The sequence below is a fragment of the Centropristis striata genome, chromosome 4 (genome assembly GCF_030273125.1).
Source record: "Centropristis striata isolate RG_2023a ecotype Rhode Island chromosome 4, C.striata_1.0, whole genome shotgun sequence".
NCBI classification, from domain to species: Eukaryota; Metazoa; Chordata; class Actinopteri; order Perciformes; family Serranidae; genus Centropristis; species Centropristis striata.
The window spans coordinates 10,175,561-10,195,280 of NC_081520.1; the positions used below are offsets into that span (position 1 = coordinate 10,175,561).

General features: G+C 38.1%; 1 protein-coding gene and 1 non-coding gene across 2 annotated transcripts in view; both read left to right on the plus strand.

The window, feature by feature from the left end:
* The window catches only part of arhgap32a (Rho GTPase activating protein 32a), a 38,354-nt gene that overhangs the window by 5,381 nt on the left and 13,253 nt on the right, over positions 1-19,720 (plus strand). The window contains exons 2-10 of the mRNA XM_059330764.1: positions 5,674-5,787; positions 6,634-6,739; positions 9,071-9,162; positions 9,413-9,497; positions 14,237-14,323; positions 14,420-14,557; positions 16,086-16,178; positions 18,005-18,127; positions 18,744-18,821. Coding sequence (XP_059186747.1) covers positions 5,699-5,787; positions 6,634-6,739; positions 9,071-9,162; positions 9,413-9,497; positions 14,237-14,323; positions 14,420-14,557; positions 16,086-16,178; positions 18,005-18,127; positions 18,744-18,821 — 891 coding nt within the window. The 5' untranslated portion in view covers positions 5,674-5,698. The remainder of the gene's footprint in view (positions 1-5,673; positions 5,788-6,633; positions 6,740-9,070; positions 9,163-9,412; positions 9,498-14,236; positions 14,324-14,419; positions 14,558-16,085; positions 16,179-18,004; positions 18,128-18,743; positions 18,822-19,720) is intronic.
* Positions 15,387-15,457, plus strand: trnag-gcc (transfer RNA glycine (anticodon GCC)). The gene has a single exon. It is a non-coding gene; the product is annotated as a tRNA-Gly (tRNA).

The window sequence follows — 19,720 nt, forward strand, 5'->3', positions numbered from 1 at the left end:
CATAGTGAAGCATTAAGCAGCCAAAGAGCCGGACATTTCCCTCATGAGTTGGCAAAAATGGAGCTAAAAACAGAATGAATGTTGGATTTAAATTCATCATTTGTACACAACTATGACTCGATCACTCTAAATGAATGATGATTTTTCTCTGTAACTGTAAATAGGCATTTGTTTTTTGGCAAGTGTTTCCCCCAGGTGGCTCAAACAGTAGTTATTATAGGGTTTTGTTTTTACATACTGTAGTATAAAAAGACTGCAAGTCAGCTGCAGGATTTAAATGCTAAGAAGGGCTGTTTCAATAGGGCAAAAATCATTGTGACGATTATTTTGGCCATTATTGAGATCACAGTTATCTAATATTACTAATTAATTTTGGAAACATTGTACAGTTTTTTAAAATACCTCTTTAAGACTTTTTCTTAATCTCTAATTCAACTGAAATTATAATTTATTTTTTCACAATTGGATGAATAAATAAAATAATAAATATAATATGTATATACTAAATATGATACATTAATATGTATACATTTAAATAAATAATATCAAAAACAATAAATAACCAAACATTAGATTTTATTTTTTTAAAAAGCACTTCCAAAACCTACTAAAAAACAATGAACATAGGCAACAAAATATAGATGTATAATAAATAAATAAAAATAAATAACTTACTGAAGGCAACTAAACATATATTCAATATATTCCAGTTAGTAAGTCACAAAACTGGAGCATTATTGTGAAAAGGAATGTGACATAATAGTTTTATTGCAGTTAACTTGTTTTCAAATTGTAATAGAAAATAGAATAAGATGAATCGTCCTGCTGCTAAAGTTGCATAGAAAAGTCTGGCCTGCTGCTCGTTCTGTGCTTTAGGTTGCGACTACATTCCTGATCTCTCCCTCTGCGTATTTGCATTTGCAGCTGCGTTATAAAAGAGGACAGCCGTCAGAGATAATGACATAGGAACCTTATTATTACTCTCCATAATACCTGCTCTAATTAGCCAGCTAATGCTTCCTTTATGACAATGTGTCTGTTTATATATGTCAATTACATCTTAAAGAGCGTACCAGAGGCCTCTGTTATCGCGTGTAGAGGTCCATATGAGCCACATATGAGCTGTTTCTGAATTCATGTGTGATACAGAAAAAAAGTGAAATGGCAGTTTCTCTGCATCCTCCCTCCTCTCATATTTGAAGAAGTAGCTGTGACTCACTTTGAGGCATCTGCTGTGTGTTTGTAGCGACAAATATGTAGGCAGCTATTCTTCAAACGCACTTGCTGGTACCGGTTTCATAAACAGTGTGTGTAGGCTGCCCTATTTTTCTTTAAAAACCGCCATGTAGGCCATCAGATACCAGGGCAACATCCTCCTGTGCTGCTCCAGTCTCCTGACATCAGAGCAACGTCTCTCCCTTTAACTGTGACAGGTAGATGAATAGTTTTGTGTAATATTTTTAAATGTGACTGATAGAGGAGTGGTGGAGAGATGATTTCTGCCTGATTTACTGTTTCAGGGGGGTTTTGTGGCGGCTGGTTTGACATTGTTCTATTTTTCTCGCCGGTGATGCAGCACAGTGTCGGTATGTTTTCTCTGCCATGGACAAAGACACACACAGAGCAAGATCACCTCTTAAAATCATGACCTTTTTAAAATACAACAACCATGACAGCCTTTATCTTTTTATAGCGCCATCTATTTGGGGCATGTCCAAAATAGTCTACTTTTCATGTATTGTGGTGCTATAAGAGCACTCACTTGTTCATATGTTGCTCTCTGCTGGCTTCAGCTCGTCTCACAAAAAGTCTTTCACATGAAAACAAAAGCATGTCTCCTTTTACCAGGCAGACCTCTTTTAAAGCATGCACACAGATAGCCGGCATTCTCTGCAAAGTGAAGTACAACATGTTCCTACACTTGAAAAGACTCACTGATGTCTGATGTGCTACAATCAGCAAGGTCAGGCATTGTAATGTGTAACTTTTGCAGTTGCAAAGAATCCCTTTGCCAAAATATTGTAAATAAGATAAAGCTAATCATCATATCATGATGATTGTGCTGCACAGCTGTGTGTCTGGCACTAAATATATTTTATGTATGCTTTATATGCTTCCTGATGTACTCCTTATAAGTATTTTGGTGATGCACTGCTCATTCATATGACTTTCCAAACAGTTTTTCCCCAAGTGACCCTTTAAAATTCAAATAGCGTTCGATGAAACACTTCTCAACAGTAAAATAGCTTGCTGTCTGTGTAATATGTTGGCTCTCCTCTGGCAAGGTTATGCTGTCTATTAGAGAGGAGATACAGCATGAGATGTGGATAGAGTGGAGTCCGGTCTGGCCTGTGTTCCCGCCTGCTCACATTCTGCTGAGTCAGGAGGTTTTGTGGAAGTCAGTCAACAGCAACTCAGTGAGGCTACGAGCCAGAGGGGCTGGTGGGAAACTGCTACTACAGCAGCAGCAGCAGCAGCCCGAGGCTGATTAATCTACTTGTTACTCCAAACATTTGTATGTTGATTAGCAAACCTGCTTAGGGAAGAGGTAAAACTGCCTTCTGTTAATTGGAGGGCTTTTTTAATGATGTGGCAGGACCTGTGAGTTGTAAGGAGAGGCTTGTTTTTGTGCCCACATGCCCCAAAGTCATTGTTTAATGCTAAGCACCCACATACGCTTGGAAATTAGTTATGGGAAGATTGTATTGGAACGTTAGGAAGAGTGTAGTTTCGCTTCATCAGGACATTCCTTCAGTTTGTTTACAGTACATAAAGACAGGAGTCTGGCTCAGAGTGAGAGTTATAGTGGCTGCCCCAGTCTTCTCATAGACTGATGGTCTAACAAATATATAAATATATTCATTAAAACAGAAGGGGAGGCAACTGTTTTATTTATTTTTTGCATTATACTGGACTATTTTTTAAATGGTATTTAAAGGGATATTTCAATATGGCTGGATTTCAATGTCGTCTGTATTTGTTCTGTTTTGTAATTTTTATTCCTGAAAAAGAACAGAAAAACCTTTTTAACAGATGTATAATACCACATACCGTCACATCTACGTGCATGAAGAACGCTCACATATTGATCTGACACAAAAATTCACATACAATAAAACAATAGCGAACATCCAGTTCACGACAAAAACACACCCTGCTGTCTCTTAATTTTGTGTGTAACCAGACATATGCATGTTAAATCATGTACATGTCTGGTTTTGCTAATGATTTACCAACTCAGGATGACAAATATTATAAATTTATTCATTATCCTTATCCACTTATCCGCACTCGGGTCGCGGGGGGCTGGAGCCGATCCCAGCCAAGAGGCGGGGTAAAGACTATCACCGGGCAGACACATAGATACAGACAATCAAGCTCTCATTCACACCTACGGACAATTTTTAGAATCACCAATTAAACCTAAGTGCATGTTTTTGGACTGTGGAGGAAGCTGGAGTACCTGGTGAGAACCCACACTTACACACATGCAAACTCCACACAGAAGAGCCGCAGGAGGGTCGAACCGGCGACCCTCTTGCTGGGAGCCATCGTGCAGCCCACAAACATTATGACATCTATAATTTAGGTTTTTGTTTAAAAAATATTATGTAAAATTCCAGAAGTTTCCCGGGCCCCCCTGACCCCCCAGCTTAAGCAGTCTGTGGTATTCCATGTGATGGACAGTTAGTTTACAGCAACTTGATTAAATGCAAAATTATTTAGGAATATGTTTCATGTTAGCAGTGGTTAGCACTGTTGTGGACCTGTTTGAAACCTACCAGCTGGCTGAGCCTTTTCTGTGAGGAGTAAACACGTTCTTACAGGTGTTTTTAGTTTCCTCCCACAGTCCAAATACATGCAGGTTATGCTGATTTGTCTGTTTTATTTATGTGTTAGCGCTGTGACTGGCTGGCAACCTGTCCAGGCCGCAATCTGCCCAATGTGAGCTCAGGCAGAATCAGTCCCAGGATGGATAACCTTAGATAATGTATAGGTAATGGATTTATGCATATAAGCACAAATTCTTATCTATTTTTCTACCCAACAGAGAGGGCCAAAATATTTTTGTAACAATGCAGGACCCATCTTAGCTGATATTGTAATCAAATGGGGCAGATTTGAAGTTAATCAGCTTATGTAAAACAGTCTGACACACAATGAACAGGTTTTTTTTGGGCCTTGTTACCATGTATAGATAAAAAGCTTCTCACATCTGCCAGAGTGCAGAAACTGTGTATTGGTAAGAATTTGGTGATACAATCCGTATCATGATACAGGGGAGACGGGTTGTGATGTAATATATTGCACATGTAGTAGGACTGTCACAATATTAGATTTTCACTAATATGATTATTGTGGCCAAAAGATTACATGACAACAATATTGCATAGCTTATAGAAAATTTGAAACAAAACAAAAACATTATGCTTTCAGTCAAATTCATCTTTAACTTGTGTTTATTGTGACTCATCACTAGCCTCCCCACGACTCTAATAAGGATAAGCAGATATGGATAATAAATTAATTAATTAGTGAATAAACTACACTTAAAATACGAGTGATGAAGGGGGAGAAAGGGGTTGTTAACTATAACTGTACAAAAACATGGAAAAGTTTAGTAAAAAAAAATAGAAAAAAGTATTCAAGAGGCAATGGATTATTAAGAGTCTTATCGTTTATGCACTATTAACACAATATCAATATTTCATTTTTTAAATATTGCAGTTATCGTCAATACTGGTATATCAACATGCCAATATTATAGCACAACTCTCATATCTGCTACCAATATTCACATCTAAAATATGATTTTTAAAATCGATAGTGTTTTTTGAAACGGCACAGTACCACAAAACATAATATCATGATACTCAAGCATCGATATTATCTTGCACCCCTAGATCTGACCCATGTTTGGAGTATTCAATTTGTATGGAGGGATTTTTGTTTTGCTGTTATTGAAAGAGTAAGAAAATTACAACAAGGAGTGCTAACTCTTTGTGTTTGGTTAAATATGAACTTCAGTGAGTATATATGATTTATTAATTCAGTTTATTTCAGTGACAGTGTGAACTAATAAACATTTCTGTAAATATGCCAGAATTAGACAGGAGGCTGGCCAGGTGTGAAGAAAGTCTAAAAACAATATTCATCAATTACAGTTAAAGTAGAACACAGAGGCAGCAATAAAAGGGGAGTAAATTACAGTTTGACGAAGAAAAACAGTTGCAGAACAGCTGTGCAATAGAAAGAAATGCATTCTGAAAGAACCATAAATCTGCGTTTGTTGTTCAGAGACATGTACTCAAGCTGCTCTGACGATCTTGACATTTCCCTGAGGAGGAAATGTTTTTGTTTCCAGCTAAAACCTTTCACGTTAAAAAGACGCTGATGTCCTCCTGAAACCATCCTATGAATGTGCAGCCTGACATGCATTATCACTGAGGCAGCTCCCGGCGCTGTAGCATGATGTCATCGTAGATTACAGTCTGGGCTCTGTGGATCGCAGCCTTGAGAGTCGCGCACGCTGCAGCCTCAAGTGGGTTGTCGTCTGGCGGCTTCATTGCATCGCACTCTTCTTCCCATCCTCCCATATTCTTCGTCTAAAAACCACCCACCCTCGCTCTCTCTCTCTCCTTCCCTCTCTCCTCTGCCTCTCACTCTCTACAGCGGGCTGTTGCAGTCAGGCAGCATCATGGAGGCTGGATGTGTGGTTGCCGCGGTGATTGAGAATGCTGCCTCAGGACCCCAGGGTGAACCAGGAAGTAGTGACGTCCTTGAGGGGTGAGTCTTTCTGCATTTCATGTAGGCTGAACAGAATTATGCAAACCATTTAGAATTGCATTTAAATGAGTATAAATGTAATGTGTAATATTGAGGCTAAATCATGACCCTGTGAGACACAGAGAGGAAAACAGTCGCTGCGTTAGATCCAAAGCTCACTCTGATTTTACACTGTGTCTATGTTATTAGCTCTGTCACTGTGGCTCACATGAAAATGACACTGTGTCCGCGTTCTTCGCCTCATGTCCTGATCTCATCTGGCTGAATCACTGTGACAAATCCAAGGCCTGTCTCACTCCTCTCTCCTCGCTTTGTTGCTCATAAAAGTTGAGCTGAATGAACCTCACCCTCCACTCCCGAATACACTGAGTCACATTTCAAGTGAAGGTTTTGTGAAGCACTCCCTTGTGGGTGGATTGCCTTTATGGCTCTCTGAATAGACAAGCTTTGCTTTCCTGAGCGCATTAACAAAAGACACCATGGCTTTTTGTTGACCCTACCACAGTGAGAGATGCTTCCATTTTTCATCTGTATGAAGGATTTGTTCCCATCTAGATCAGGTTTTCAAAAGAGAATTATTTTCTTATGTTTTATTAATGCATTTCCTTCTAAATATTACAGATTCAGACACCACAGACATAGTACAACATGTGTTTTTAGGGCATGCTGGTGCAATGTCATGATTTGAGCCCAAACCACATATTGTGAATCCTTATCCCTCACTTGCTCCCTCTGGTGAATTTTTCAAAAAACTGCAAATCTCATATGACTACATGGATGTTATTATGTCATGCCATGTTTTTTCCCTTTTCTTGTGTTTTAATTCCTGTCTGTGTGTTTCTGCAGAGATGTCCTACCATCTACTGACCTGGACAAAGACGATGCCTTACCTCAAGCCACCAACAATAATCCTCCAGAAGAGAAACAGCCACAGGAGACATCCACTGCCATGGTACACGCCCACACACACACACACACACACACACACACACGACTCTGACTCATCACTTATTAAAAAAACAAATGCATCAACACACATCAATACATTCTGTGCCCTTCTATGAGGCTGCATTGGTTATGTGGGTGATTCACAGCATGATGTCACCACAACATGATGTCACTTCATGTGGCAGTCATGTAAGAGTCAGCAGTCATAATGCAAACAGGTGTTAAACTGCATTTAAGCATGTCTCACCTTGAGGTTGAGAGTGAAGTAGTGTGTTTGAGAAATTGAGGGGTAAAGGTGCTGTGACAATATTGTCACACACAAGTGATGTCATCGCTCCTCCCTTTCTGTTTACTTCTGGTTACTCCAGTTTTATGCAAATAGTTTCTTTACAACTTCATCCCTGTGTGGGAATTTCCCTCCTGTATTTAAAAGCTGAATCTCTTGGATGAGTTACAAAACACATACAGCTTTTCAGTTGTACTTTAAGATAAGCTCATATTCGACAAAATAACTTTATTGTCACTATACATGTGCACTGAAATGCTGTTGGACCAAACCCCCAGATGCTCAGTCCTGACAACACAAAATACAAAACAAAATACCTAACAAAAGCATAATATACAATTGACACTAAAACATTATATGTTAAAAAAGACAATACAATAGTAATAGGCAGTGAGGTACAAGAAATAAAGTGATGGGTTTTGTTTTTATACATATATTTTTTTCTTTATAGGTTTAATTTTTTAAACTTTGCATCATCCTGCACAACTGTCACATGTCCACAAACAAACTGATCCAGTTATTAACTGGACAAACCAAACAGTACAAGACACAAACATAACCAACATTAATAATATTTATATTATATATACCTATGACCTAACGCAGCATAAGTATAACAAAATATAGCTTAAAGGGAAAACTTTAAGACTCAAAAGGGGGGGTGTGCCGTTTATTTTGCATGTGCTATTGTGCTGCAGTGACAGAACAGTTTTCTATTAACAAAGCAAAGCATAACAAAATATTCCAGAGACATAAATAAACATCAGCATGAAATTGCACAACATAGTATAGCATAATAACATTTGCATTTCATAAGCAAAACACAGCATAAATTAACAAAGCATAGCATAGTATAACATAACAGCAATATAGCGTAGCATAGCATGACATAACACAATTTGAACACCAATAGCATATTATCGTATAAAATGGACATGACAGCACATCATAGGATTGCATAGCAACATTACAATAGCTTACAATAACATTCATTCATTCATTCATTCATTATCCTTAACTGCTTATTCAAACTCCGATAGACAACTGCAAACACTCTTATTCACTCCTATGGGCATTTTTAGAGTCACCAGTTAAACCTAAGCTGTGTTTTTGGACTGTGGGAGGAAGCAGGAGAACCCGAAGAGTAGTCCTACAGTAGCATGAGATAGCAAAACATAACATTATATAATAGTAAAACATAGTAAAACATATTATACCATAAGCACTACATAACATTAGCATACCATTTTTAGGTTACACTTTACAATAACCATGTAAGTGATGTTTATAGATGGTTTATAAACCAATTATTAAACCTTTACAAAGTGCTATACATATTTATTCTTTAACACATAGCACTCCGTTAGCGATGACAGTTGGCTCTTAAAGTTATGTATTTACTTGATTCCTATGGTCTATGTCTAGTACCATCAGGTTGAATGCACTTATTGTAAGTCGCTTTGGACAAAAGCGTCTGCTAAATGACATGTAATGTAATGTAATATAAAAATGTTTTCAACCAATTTCTAAAAGGTATATGAATAATTTCGAAATGATTTACTTAATATGGTGTTAAAAATGTTATAATGAGTGCAAAACTATTAATAAACTAATCATTATAATTTAATTGTTCGTTAATGGTAAATCAACCTACATTAATATACCATCTATTTACCATTTTTAAATGATAGTTTAATAAATTAATAAAACATTAATAAATTATCTATTAAACATTCTAAATGGCCTACATACGGTTTATAAATAATGATTAAACTTTAATAAACTATCTGTTTACCATTTATAAAGTGTTACCCATTTTTATGTTACCAATTGTAATAATAATATCACCAAAACATGAACACAGGTGTATAACTCACTACTTTATTCTTAGAACAGATGTTTAAGTTGAAAGTTTGTGTCCTGTGTTTTTTGCTGCACAACCACTGTTTCATAGTGATCAACATCATCGTTCTTGACTGTAATCGCTTCTCTGTCAGCCGTCCTGTCCCTGACTGACACTTATTGATTTCTGCTTTCTCTGCTTGGCAGGTGAGGAGTGATGACATCACAGAGCTCCCAGCCGAGCCCCTCCTGCGCTCCTGCGTCAGCACGGCTAGCATGAAGGTCAAGAACATGAAGAAGTAGGTGCTTCCTGTGTGACAGTGTTGCTGCTATTATGGGCTGTAAAGCAGGGCTGTTATCCAGGCCAGTGCTATAAAATGACGGGCGCGGCACCGACAGACGAGTCCGCCTGCTGCATCTCTATCCCTGCTCCCTGACACATGGCACTGATCTCTCTTTCTTTCCTTCTTTTGCTTTGCTTTTCTCTCCATCACAGTGTCAGTGTGTTGAATACTGATGAGGAGCTGGTGTGCTGTGTGTTTTTTATAGGCTGACGTTCCCCAGAGGTCACTTCCCCAGGTTGGCAGAGTGTGCCCATTTCCACTACGAGACTGTTGACTTTGGCAACGTTCAGGTGAGCCCTGAAAATACTTACACTGTGACTTCTGTGAGAGAAAGTTACTGTGTTAAGTAATTGTGTCTTTGGCTCAAGTTCAGTGGCCATTTTGGTGAATTGCTCCAGAAATGCATCATTCTTGAAATGCAATGTGGCAGTTGAATCAATATACTTCAGCCCTCTCTATGGTATTTTCCCTTTTTTCCCCTTTTAACCCCAAAAATATCACATCACAGCTATTACACATCATTTTTATAAGATCTATAAAATATATTTTTTCCAAAATAATATTCCATCATGCATAAAATGATCACAGTTACAGATTTTCTTAGTCCCATTCCTATTAAAGCCGTGATCCGATTCCAGTAGCATTTAATCCTCTGCATTATAGTATATTAATGTCAGACTTGTCTGACCTGTAAACCTGTAATCCAGCCTTATTAGTGTGACTTAACTACATGATGTCAACCAGTGAGTAAATGAGATGCATCAGTTTCCTGGATAGACAGCTGAGTCTATCCAGGAACTGTTGGGATGAGTCATTTTAAATGCCAAGAACTGTTATGACAAAACTACAGTGCAGGTGGTTTTTGAATATACAGTACAGGCCAAAAGTTTGGACACACCTTCTCATTCAATGCATTTCCTTTATTTTATAAAATATATTGTATATATATTATATATATATATTGAATCTATATTGTAGATTCATCAAAACTATTAATGAACACATGTGGAATTATGTACTTAACAAAAAAGTGTGAAATAACTGAAAACATGTCTTATATTCTAGTAAGCAAAGGGTGGTTACTTTGAGGAATCTAAAATACAAGACATGTTTTCAGTTATTTCACACTTTTTTGTTAAGTACATAATTACATATGTGTTCATTCATAGTTTTGATGCCTTCAGTGAGAATCTACAATGTAAATAGTCATGAAAATGAGAAGGTGTGTGTCCAAACTTTTGGCCTGTACTGTATATGGTTACAGTTACATGTATTTGGAGGTAAATGCTGTATTAAAAGCTGCTTTCATAATATTCTATCCAAAAATTTTGGGGAGTTTTTCAGCCATGCAAGCTGCACAACTCTCAGTATGGCAGTATCTCTCTGTCTGTCTGTCATTTGGGCCTCCACCTTAATGTAGACTTAACAATATCTTAACAAGTTTCAGATAGATTGGGATTACATTTTGTACAGACATTCCCTCTGGCTTCAGAAGATAAATCTTAATGACTTTGATGATCCCCTGACTTTTCCTGTAGTGCCATGAGGCTGACTAGTGAGATGTCTCCAACTATTTGATGGATTGTGGAAAAGTTTGGTTCCAGATATTCATGTTCCCCTCAGGATGAATTGCATTAAGTTTTAAGTTTTCTAAATATCTGCAAAACTAATGATATTCCTATGGGTAAACTGTACTTTATATTTAGTGCTAATAAGCAATTGTTTGTGTGCTAACACACTAAACTAGGGAGGCAAACATGGTAAACATTATACCTACTAAACATCAGCATGTTAGCATTGTCATTGTGGGCATTTTACCATGCAGACATTACCATTTTGCTCAAAACATCACTGCACACATTGCTTGTGCTGCATTCCAAATTGCACACTTTTTACTTTTAGTGCATACTGCATACTGACTCTTACCAGGTCCGTTCATTTGCATGCAGTATGCATAGACCTTGAACTTTGACCCTCCTGCTCATATAACTGCTGTGGCTTCTGTCAATGAGCTGTCATCTGTGATCTCTGAGTGGCTCATTCGATGTGACGTATCTTCCACTTTGCAGTGGTTAAGAATAGCAAGAAGAGCCTTGCATCCTGCAAAATGTGACCGGATACAGTAGGACACAGTATGTCAAATGCTGTAAGCCACAAATATCAGGATGACCTACTGCATCCTATTATATTTGGCAGTATGTAAGGCAGTATATAAGCCAGCATGCTTTTTTTTTGGTATTCCTACCAGTAATCCTCTGCGCAGCATTTATATGAGCCAGAGGGTCAAAGTTCAAGGCCCAATGTTATGATGAAATAGCATGTCACAATGATATGAATGCTGCAGTACTTCCTGAAGTAAAAAGAAAAGTTTGTAATTTGGAATGCAGCTGCTATGTACTGAGACACACTTTTTTTTGGCATTTCAAATAGTATGGTAGTATGGGTATTGGAATGCATCCATAATTACTGTAGTAAATTTAGAGAAAATCTAAAAGTTGCAGCATCAGGTCAAAAGATTCAGGTCATGGACTTAATCATTATGGATATATGGACTCCTACCAGCCAACGAATGATTTGGACTCATCGTATGAGAAGTATATTTAAGTATATTTGCAGCAGCGATGATGAGAAGCAGTGAAGCACAAGGAGTTGCTCAGCCATGTGTAGAAGTGCCTGTTAAGCGCCTGGTTAACTCGGTGCAGTTCATGTTGGTTGCCAGCAGAGAGCAGCAGTCATCTCTCCACAACCAGAAGCTGCTGCTGGAGTTTAACACAGAAGGAGTGCATGAGCAGTGCAAGCCTGCTGTGGGATGGAATCCCTGCATGTAGCGTAAATGGACTACAGTGCGGCGAGCTGGATGGGACTTAAATCCCAGGATGCTCTCCGTCTGCTGGGTAGACGTCCTGCTGTGGTTGCCATGACTGTGATGGCTCCATCAGCAGAGTGGAGGCAAGTGAAGCAGCATAACAGTTTCAGTGACCTTGAAAAGCTCCACAGGGAGAAGAAAAGCCGAGCTGAGCTGGGCGAGAAATATCAGTCTGGGGAGATGCTGACTTTGAAAGCTGCCATGCAAACAAACGCTGGACACACGCCACCGTTAAATCTGATTTGTTTCTACTTCTTTGTGTTATTTTCGATTAATTCTCAACTTAATCAGAGAGATAAGTCTTTGTTCTAGCTGTGTCACCCATGATGCATTTGCATGCCTCTGTATTCACAGACTGTGGCGGCAGGAAGGGAGGGGACAGGTCTGGTCTCATGTATCCTAATCGCAGAATAGCACAAGGACAGCAGACTGTCTCTGTGTGCAGCCTGCCCGACTGATTCCTCTCCAGATTAGCTCCAGACTCGCCCCGAGTGTGGAATGAATGAGAATTGTTTTGAAATGAAGAAGAGTCGTCTATCTGTCTTGTGCAGCTTTGCCTCTGTATGATGGATGAGCTCGTGCATCTGTGTGTGCCGGTTGAGCCCGTCTACTGCCAACCCCCCCACTACCCCACCCCCTTTGTCACTGGAGAAAAGGAGAGCGGTTGAGAGAGGGGGGAGGGCGACGGAGGCAGAGTACAGGAGAGGGAGGAGGGGGAAGAGATGGAAAGAGGGAGACAGAAAGGGGGGTAAGACACTCAGTGGGAAGCATCCTCTTTTCATATTTTCTGATCTGAATGTGGCAGTGAGCGTGTGGCGATCCAAAGCCCTGTGAGGGAGCATTTTTTACTTAAGGCGTCAGAAGACAACAAACAGGCGAGTGCGGAGCTGCATTTAAACTCTGCCGCCCCTCAGCCAAGATTTGGCCTGTTGTTGGAGCTTATTGATGTCCAGGACTGCGGCTGCACACAAAAGGGAGAGACACTTCCTCCAGCTGCGGATGGATATCTGAGATGCCTTAGTGGCAGGTAACCTGAACATATGGATTTTTATGTCTTCATTTGAGCTTCTGGGGCTGTATTTTTTTGTAAATACATGACATGATGCAGCTATGTTTCTGCACAAAGGGTGGAGGTCTGAGCTTTGTTAGCACGTTTTATTTTGAAAGAGGTGTGAGCATCATAGGGAAAGTGATGCTCAGACATCCTCCAATGGAAACTCTCGGATTTTTTTGTTTATTTTTTTCAAGTTAGTGTTGTGTTTCATCAAAAAGGGATATTTGTTTAGCTGTAACTATCTGCATGAGCCTGCTTCCCATCATGCATTTGACCTCCTGACCCCCATCGGTGCTTAATTCAGACGCTTAGATCGGGCTACTATTCCAAGCAAATCCTTGCAGTAAAGAGGGCTCTTTCATTATGACTTATTTAAGAAAACACTTCTCATTCCGCATTCTTTGTCACTCTGGTTTGCTGTATTACTGGTGAGTAGTAACTAGGTCGCCATGTGTTGTGTAACAGTGTATCTGGATGAGTGGCTGCTAACAGTTATAAATAACCAGAACTTCCCTCGGCTTCTAAGGCCTTTGAAGTCTCTTCTACAGTAATGTCTATCAATGTATTCCCAAACTCCTGCATTCCTTTGATCTTCTTAGTTTTGGGGCTTATAGAATATTGGCGAGGAGGAAAGAATCTGTGCTAAATCTACACCGCCTCCAAGCGCTCATAAGTTAGCAGTTTATGTATTATATATGTCATACTGCAGGATTTATAGGGAAGTGAGAATATGAATCAGTGCTATGCTGGTGGCAGAGAAAATATACTGCACTAACTTCACAAATAATCTTTACAAACAAGGCTGTCAAATTCAATCAATCTATCCATAAAGAAGATGTTCTTTCAATAAAAAAAATCCAGTTTTTCATGATTTTTTTCCAGGCATTACTTCCTATAGGTCTGTCTTACTTGTCTTTTGAAGGTTTTTACCCTCCAACCCGCGGCTCAGTATAAAAGTGGTTTTACTATTTAATGTAAAAATGGGTTTTGGACACAGTGTTTCTCTTGTATACCAGGTCAGATACAGAGAGGTTGTTGTACTACATGCATCCATTATTTAGAATGTGGGCCTCCTCAATATTTGCTCCTCTTTTTTTCTTCACTCATAGTTGGACTTCTCAGAGGGACAGAGTGAAGGGCCGAAGGTTGGTCTGGACTCCAAAGAGCTGGTCTTTCTGGTCCAGATCACTTGCCAGGTAACATTACGTGCTACATTCAGAAAATAGCCTCCAAGCCCCAACACACGTTCTTCCTTCAATCTAACGTGTTTTGTTTTCTGTCTCTCTTGTCAGGCTCGAAACTGGCTGGTAAAGAGATCCTATGAAGACTTCAGGGTGCTGGACAAACACCTGCACTTGTGTATCTATGACCGGCGTTACTCCAAGCTCACCGAGCTGCCACGATACGACACATTAAAGGACACTGCTGAGGTACCACACAGCTAAAACTCCAGCCTCTCTAATCTGTGAGAGTAATTACTCACAGATTAGAAATGAAGCTTTATTGACATTTAAGATTGTTCTGGTAGTGAAATAAATCCTTTCTATAGCAGGATGTTTGGAAATTTGCCCTTAAGGGTAACACCTTATAATAACCATCATTGATAAATTATAAATTGAAAGTTTAGTTGTTACAATGAACTGATGATTGTAATGCTATAATAAATAAGCAGTTTATTGTTGCACACATTATAAAACTGAAAATGTGTTAACAATCGCCACACAAATTCTTTTTATCAAAAGATTGATAAATACTTTGTAAATCATCTATAAACATTATTTAGACAGGTGCACAAATAATCACTCTTTAATAGATTACTAGTAAAAGGTTTCATGGGGCCAAATTACTGTTACTTGCTGCTTTATAAACCACTTATTAGTCATTTACTAATTATTATTAGCAAGTTGATACAAATCCAAATAATCTTTATAGATGCTTACAAGGTATTAATTTAACATTTGACAACATATAATAATCATTTGCAACTTTATAACATCCATATAAATAATGTTTATAGACAGTTTACAAATCATTTAGTAAATCCTGGCCAGGTCGCCAGAATATCGCAGGGCTGACACATAGAGACAGACAATCACGTTCTCATTCACACCTACGGGCAATTAAGAGTCGCCAATTAAACCTAAGCTGCATTTTTAGGGACTGTGGGAGGAAGTTGGAGACCCACAGAGAACACGGGAAGAATATGCAAACTTTACACAGAAGAGCTGAAGGGCGGAGTCAAACCAGTGGCCCTCCCAAGCATTGGTGGTTCAGTGGTAGAATTCTCGCCTGCCACGCGGGAGGCCCGGGTTCGATTCCCGGCCAATGCAACTATCTTTTCTTTTTCCCTGCTCAGATTCCTGCAGCAGCTTTCAGTTGCTTCCTTCTTCAAATTACTAGAACCTGAAGTCCTAACAAATACTTATAATAGTATAAAAAGTTGGTTTGTGTACAACATTAAACTAACAAAACAAATTAAGAAATAATAGCATCACTTATAATAATCAAACATTGATTATTATCATTTCATTGTTTAACAGTAAAATAACTATTGTCTAAAGTTGATCAATTTAACTTTCTTTTTTTTTTCAATTTTATTAAAGAAGTTAATAAACATTTGCATTTGTTTACACATCATATTCTTTATACTTGTAGCATTCCTGCAAAATGTACATTTTATATTGAATAACTTATCATTGTAAACTAAACAGAGTAAACAATAAGATTAATAAAATAATATTAACGTTGGGAAATCCCGAAAGAAAGGAGAGGGAAAAAATAAATAAAATAAATAAGAAATGGAGTAGATGCATAGTACATACATGTATACACTTACATAGTCAGGGCTATCGCATAAATACATACCTACGTGAATCTACATTCACAAAAAAATGTACCATTCATTAATGATGGCTATTATAAAGTGTTATACCTGGAAAATCTTGTGTCTCCTCTCAGTCAGTAACCAAGATGCTGGCCACCTACCTGTCCCGCTTCTCCGCCATCGCTGACAACAAGATCAACTGTGGTCCAGTGCTGACATGGATGGAGGTATCTTCTTATCAGCTGTTTGCTCACACTGCTTATTAGTTATTCACTCTCGAGAAATGACCCCATTGAGTGAATTTAATATTTAATATGTACTATTAATATTTAAGTAGTTAAGTTAAAGGAACAGTCAGACGTTTTTGGTGGGAAATACACTGATTATTTCAGACAATAGGTTCAGGACATTGTGGCTGAACTGGAAGACTCACATTTAGAAATCAAAATGTAAAAACAAGACTTTTGTGGTTTAGGAAAATAGCTTTGTGTTCTACTTCTGGATGAACAACTGCTGGGCGTCCTCATAGGGATGCCAGGTTCGTGCTCAGCAGATGAGAATGTGTGGCAGCTCTGTGCAGCTGGAGATGCTGAGCAGAGGTTGGTTTGTGTGGGTGTGCCAACTCTTGTCAAGGGCTTCTTTTTGTTTGGTTTTCATAGCTAGAACAAGAGAAATTGATCACATTACTTAACTGCTTAACCCATTAAGGCCTAAAGTGCCTGGAAAAAAATGCCTGGAAAACCTATGGGCGATTTTCAAATGACCCCCTAAAACCTGAAGTTTTTCTGGAAATTCAACACCTACTAAATAATAGATTTTTCAGCCTCTGTAGCAGATAAAAATGAAATTCAAAAAGTATTTGAGAGCTTATACCCGTGGCTTTCATACGAACTTTCACATATCCGCTGTCCCGGCCTTAATGGTACAACAGCAACATCGCTCCCGGTTTTAATGGTAGAAATGCGGTAATGCTTTCCCGGCGTCAGTGGGTTAAGACACTGCACTAGCTATATGTTCTTTTTACTTGTTTATAAAGTTTTAAATGGACTTGCTCCTTTATACATCTGATATTTTCTTTTATTTTGTGGTACAGATAGATCAGCTAGTTCCTAATCTGTCCCCCTTAAAGTGCCTTTAGGGAGTGTCTTAAGGTTGTCGTTACATTTAGATGCAATGCTTGTTCAAAAAAACATGATACCTTTTTCAATACCATGGTAAATAAAGTCCTAGAGACACAAAATATGATTTTCATTTTTTATTAACAACCTGCACACAGTGCTGGTACAGAAACTCTGAACACACCAACATTTGGATTCTTCTGTGTTTGTATGTGCTCTTTGCTGCCTTGTGTTGGGAATCCAATTGTAGATCTGTGGTTTTAAAAAAATATTTTAGTATAATTCTTTTGACAACCATCTTTTTGTGCTGCTAAACTGTAAAACTCACTTCTCTGGATATTAGAATGGCAATCTCTCTTTTTATTCTTAGAAGACTTGTTGTTTTCATCTGGCTTTTAATTTGGAGTAATGTTATAGCCTTAGTTTAAATCATTGTTGTTGCTGTTGTTTTGTTTTTAACAATTCATTGATGTAATTTTTAGCCTTCCAAATTGCATTTTTTTTGTTTATCTATTTATTGTCTTTTTTTTCAAGCACTTTAGACTGCATGCTTGTATGAAAGGTAACTTTTAAATAATAATGTGGGCTAATTATTTGTTTTTCTTCTTTGGTGAAATTACTGCTGCAAAAAAATGCTCTTAATGGAGAAGAAAACCCATTTTTTCCAAGATTAAATCAATTTATATTAATATTTCAGCCAATTATACAATTACATTGTGTTGGGTTTTGGATAAGAAAGCCAAATGTAAATATAAGGAAAATGCAACTAAACCCCAGTAACATATTGTGTTGCTCCTCATTTGAAATATACAGTTATTTCATTCAATAAAGCAAGAGCAGCTGCTTCCAGTCTTTGAGTTAAGCTTGGCCCACATGTCAAACTCTTGACAAGACATTTCTTTAAATGTTGCTTTCGTCATTATCTCTTTTTCTAGATCGACAACAAGGGGAACCATCTGCTGGTGTCTGAGGAATCCTCAATCAACGTCCCTGCCATCGCCGCTGCACACGTCACCAAGCGTTACACAGCCCAGGCCACAGACGAGCTGACCTTTGAGGTAACCTCTGTTATATAAGACCAAGAGAGACATAATCTCACACAAATCAATCTTTTTTCATCTCTGAGCTGAATTATATTCACTGCGTGTTTTGCATATGCATATTTCTGATCACGTTGTAATGTGGTCTTAATGTACTCAGCTGTGATCGGACTTTATGCTGCTCGAAGTGCTAAAACAAAAAAAGATGGCATAAAATCAACTTTTTTGATCCCATATTGGGGAAATGTAAAAAAGCCAAGAAAAGCAATAAAAAAGTGTTAAAAAAAGTGATAATGAGTGATAATAAAAGGAAAAACAAAAGAAGAAGAAAATACAAATGCAATAAATTCCTGCAGCAGCTTCCAGTTGCTTCCTTCTTCAAATTACTAGAACCTGAAGTCCTAACAAATACTTATAATAGTATAAAAAGTTGGTTTGTGTACAACATTAAACTAACAAAACAAATTAAGAAATAATGGCATTACTTATAATAATCAAACATTATTTATTATCATTTCATTGTTTAACAGTAAAATAACTATTGTCTAAAGTTGAATTAACTATTAATTTAACTTTTTATGTACTTAATGTACTCAGCTGTAATCTGACTTTATTCTCATCATCACACTCACAGGTGGGGGACATTGTGTCAGTCATAGACATGCCTCCTAAAGAAGACACAGGCTGGTGGAGAGGGAAACATGGCTTTCAGGTAAATCTTCTTCTTCAGTGATGTTTCACAGAGAACAATGAAAGAACAAGCCGGCTCCTCTTCAACTCATGATAAAGCAGTGATTAAACTGACAGTGAGGTCAGAGCATCTTAAGCTTCTGTTACGTAACATTTTTGAGTGAATCAATATGTGGATGGGCTTAAGTTACGAGAGGGATTTAAGTCAAATCCTATAGATTTGATTGGATGTTCAAAAGTGGGCAAATGCAGTGCGATAAGGAGCTGTAGAGAGATACTGAGTTTAGGATTTGCTGAGGACTGTTGAACTGCACACACACCTCCCTAATCCCATGTTTTTAGTCCAGGAGGAGGCGGATAAGGCTGATAATAACAAAGTTTTTGCCAGCTGAAATCCAAACTCTAACCTCCTACTAAGATATTAATCTGCTGGCTAATCACTGATGAGGGGCGGGGTTAGTAACCCTCCCTGAGTCCAAGAATAGTTTTTTAGTTTTACAGGAAGAGGAAAGAGAAGAGATTTTTATATTAACAAGTGCTTAAATATGTAGCAAGCAATACATGAATTATCAAACGGGGATCACAGGATTAGATCTTGGAAAGTTTAGATTGAATTCACTGTTTATAAAGGAGCAGTTCGACCCCAAAATCAAAAATCAATATTTTACCTCTTACCTGTTGTGCTATTTATCAGTCTTGATAGTTGTGATGTGAGCTGCAGAGTGTTGGAGATATCGGCCCAAAGAGGTCTGCCTTTTTTAAAAAATATTATTTGACTTAATGGTATTTCGCTTATGGTGCTCAAAGTGCTAAAACAAAAAAAGATGGCATCAGATCGACTTTTTTGATCCCATATTGGGGAAATGTAAAAAAGCCAAGAAAAGCAAAAATACAAATGCAATAAAGTAACATTAAATATGA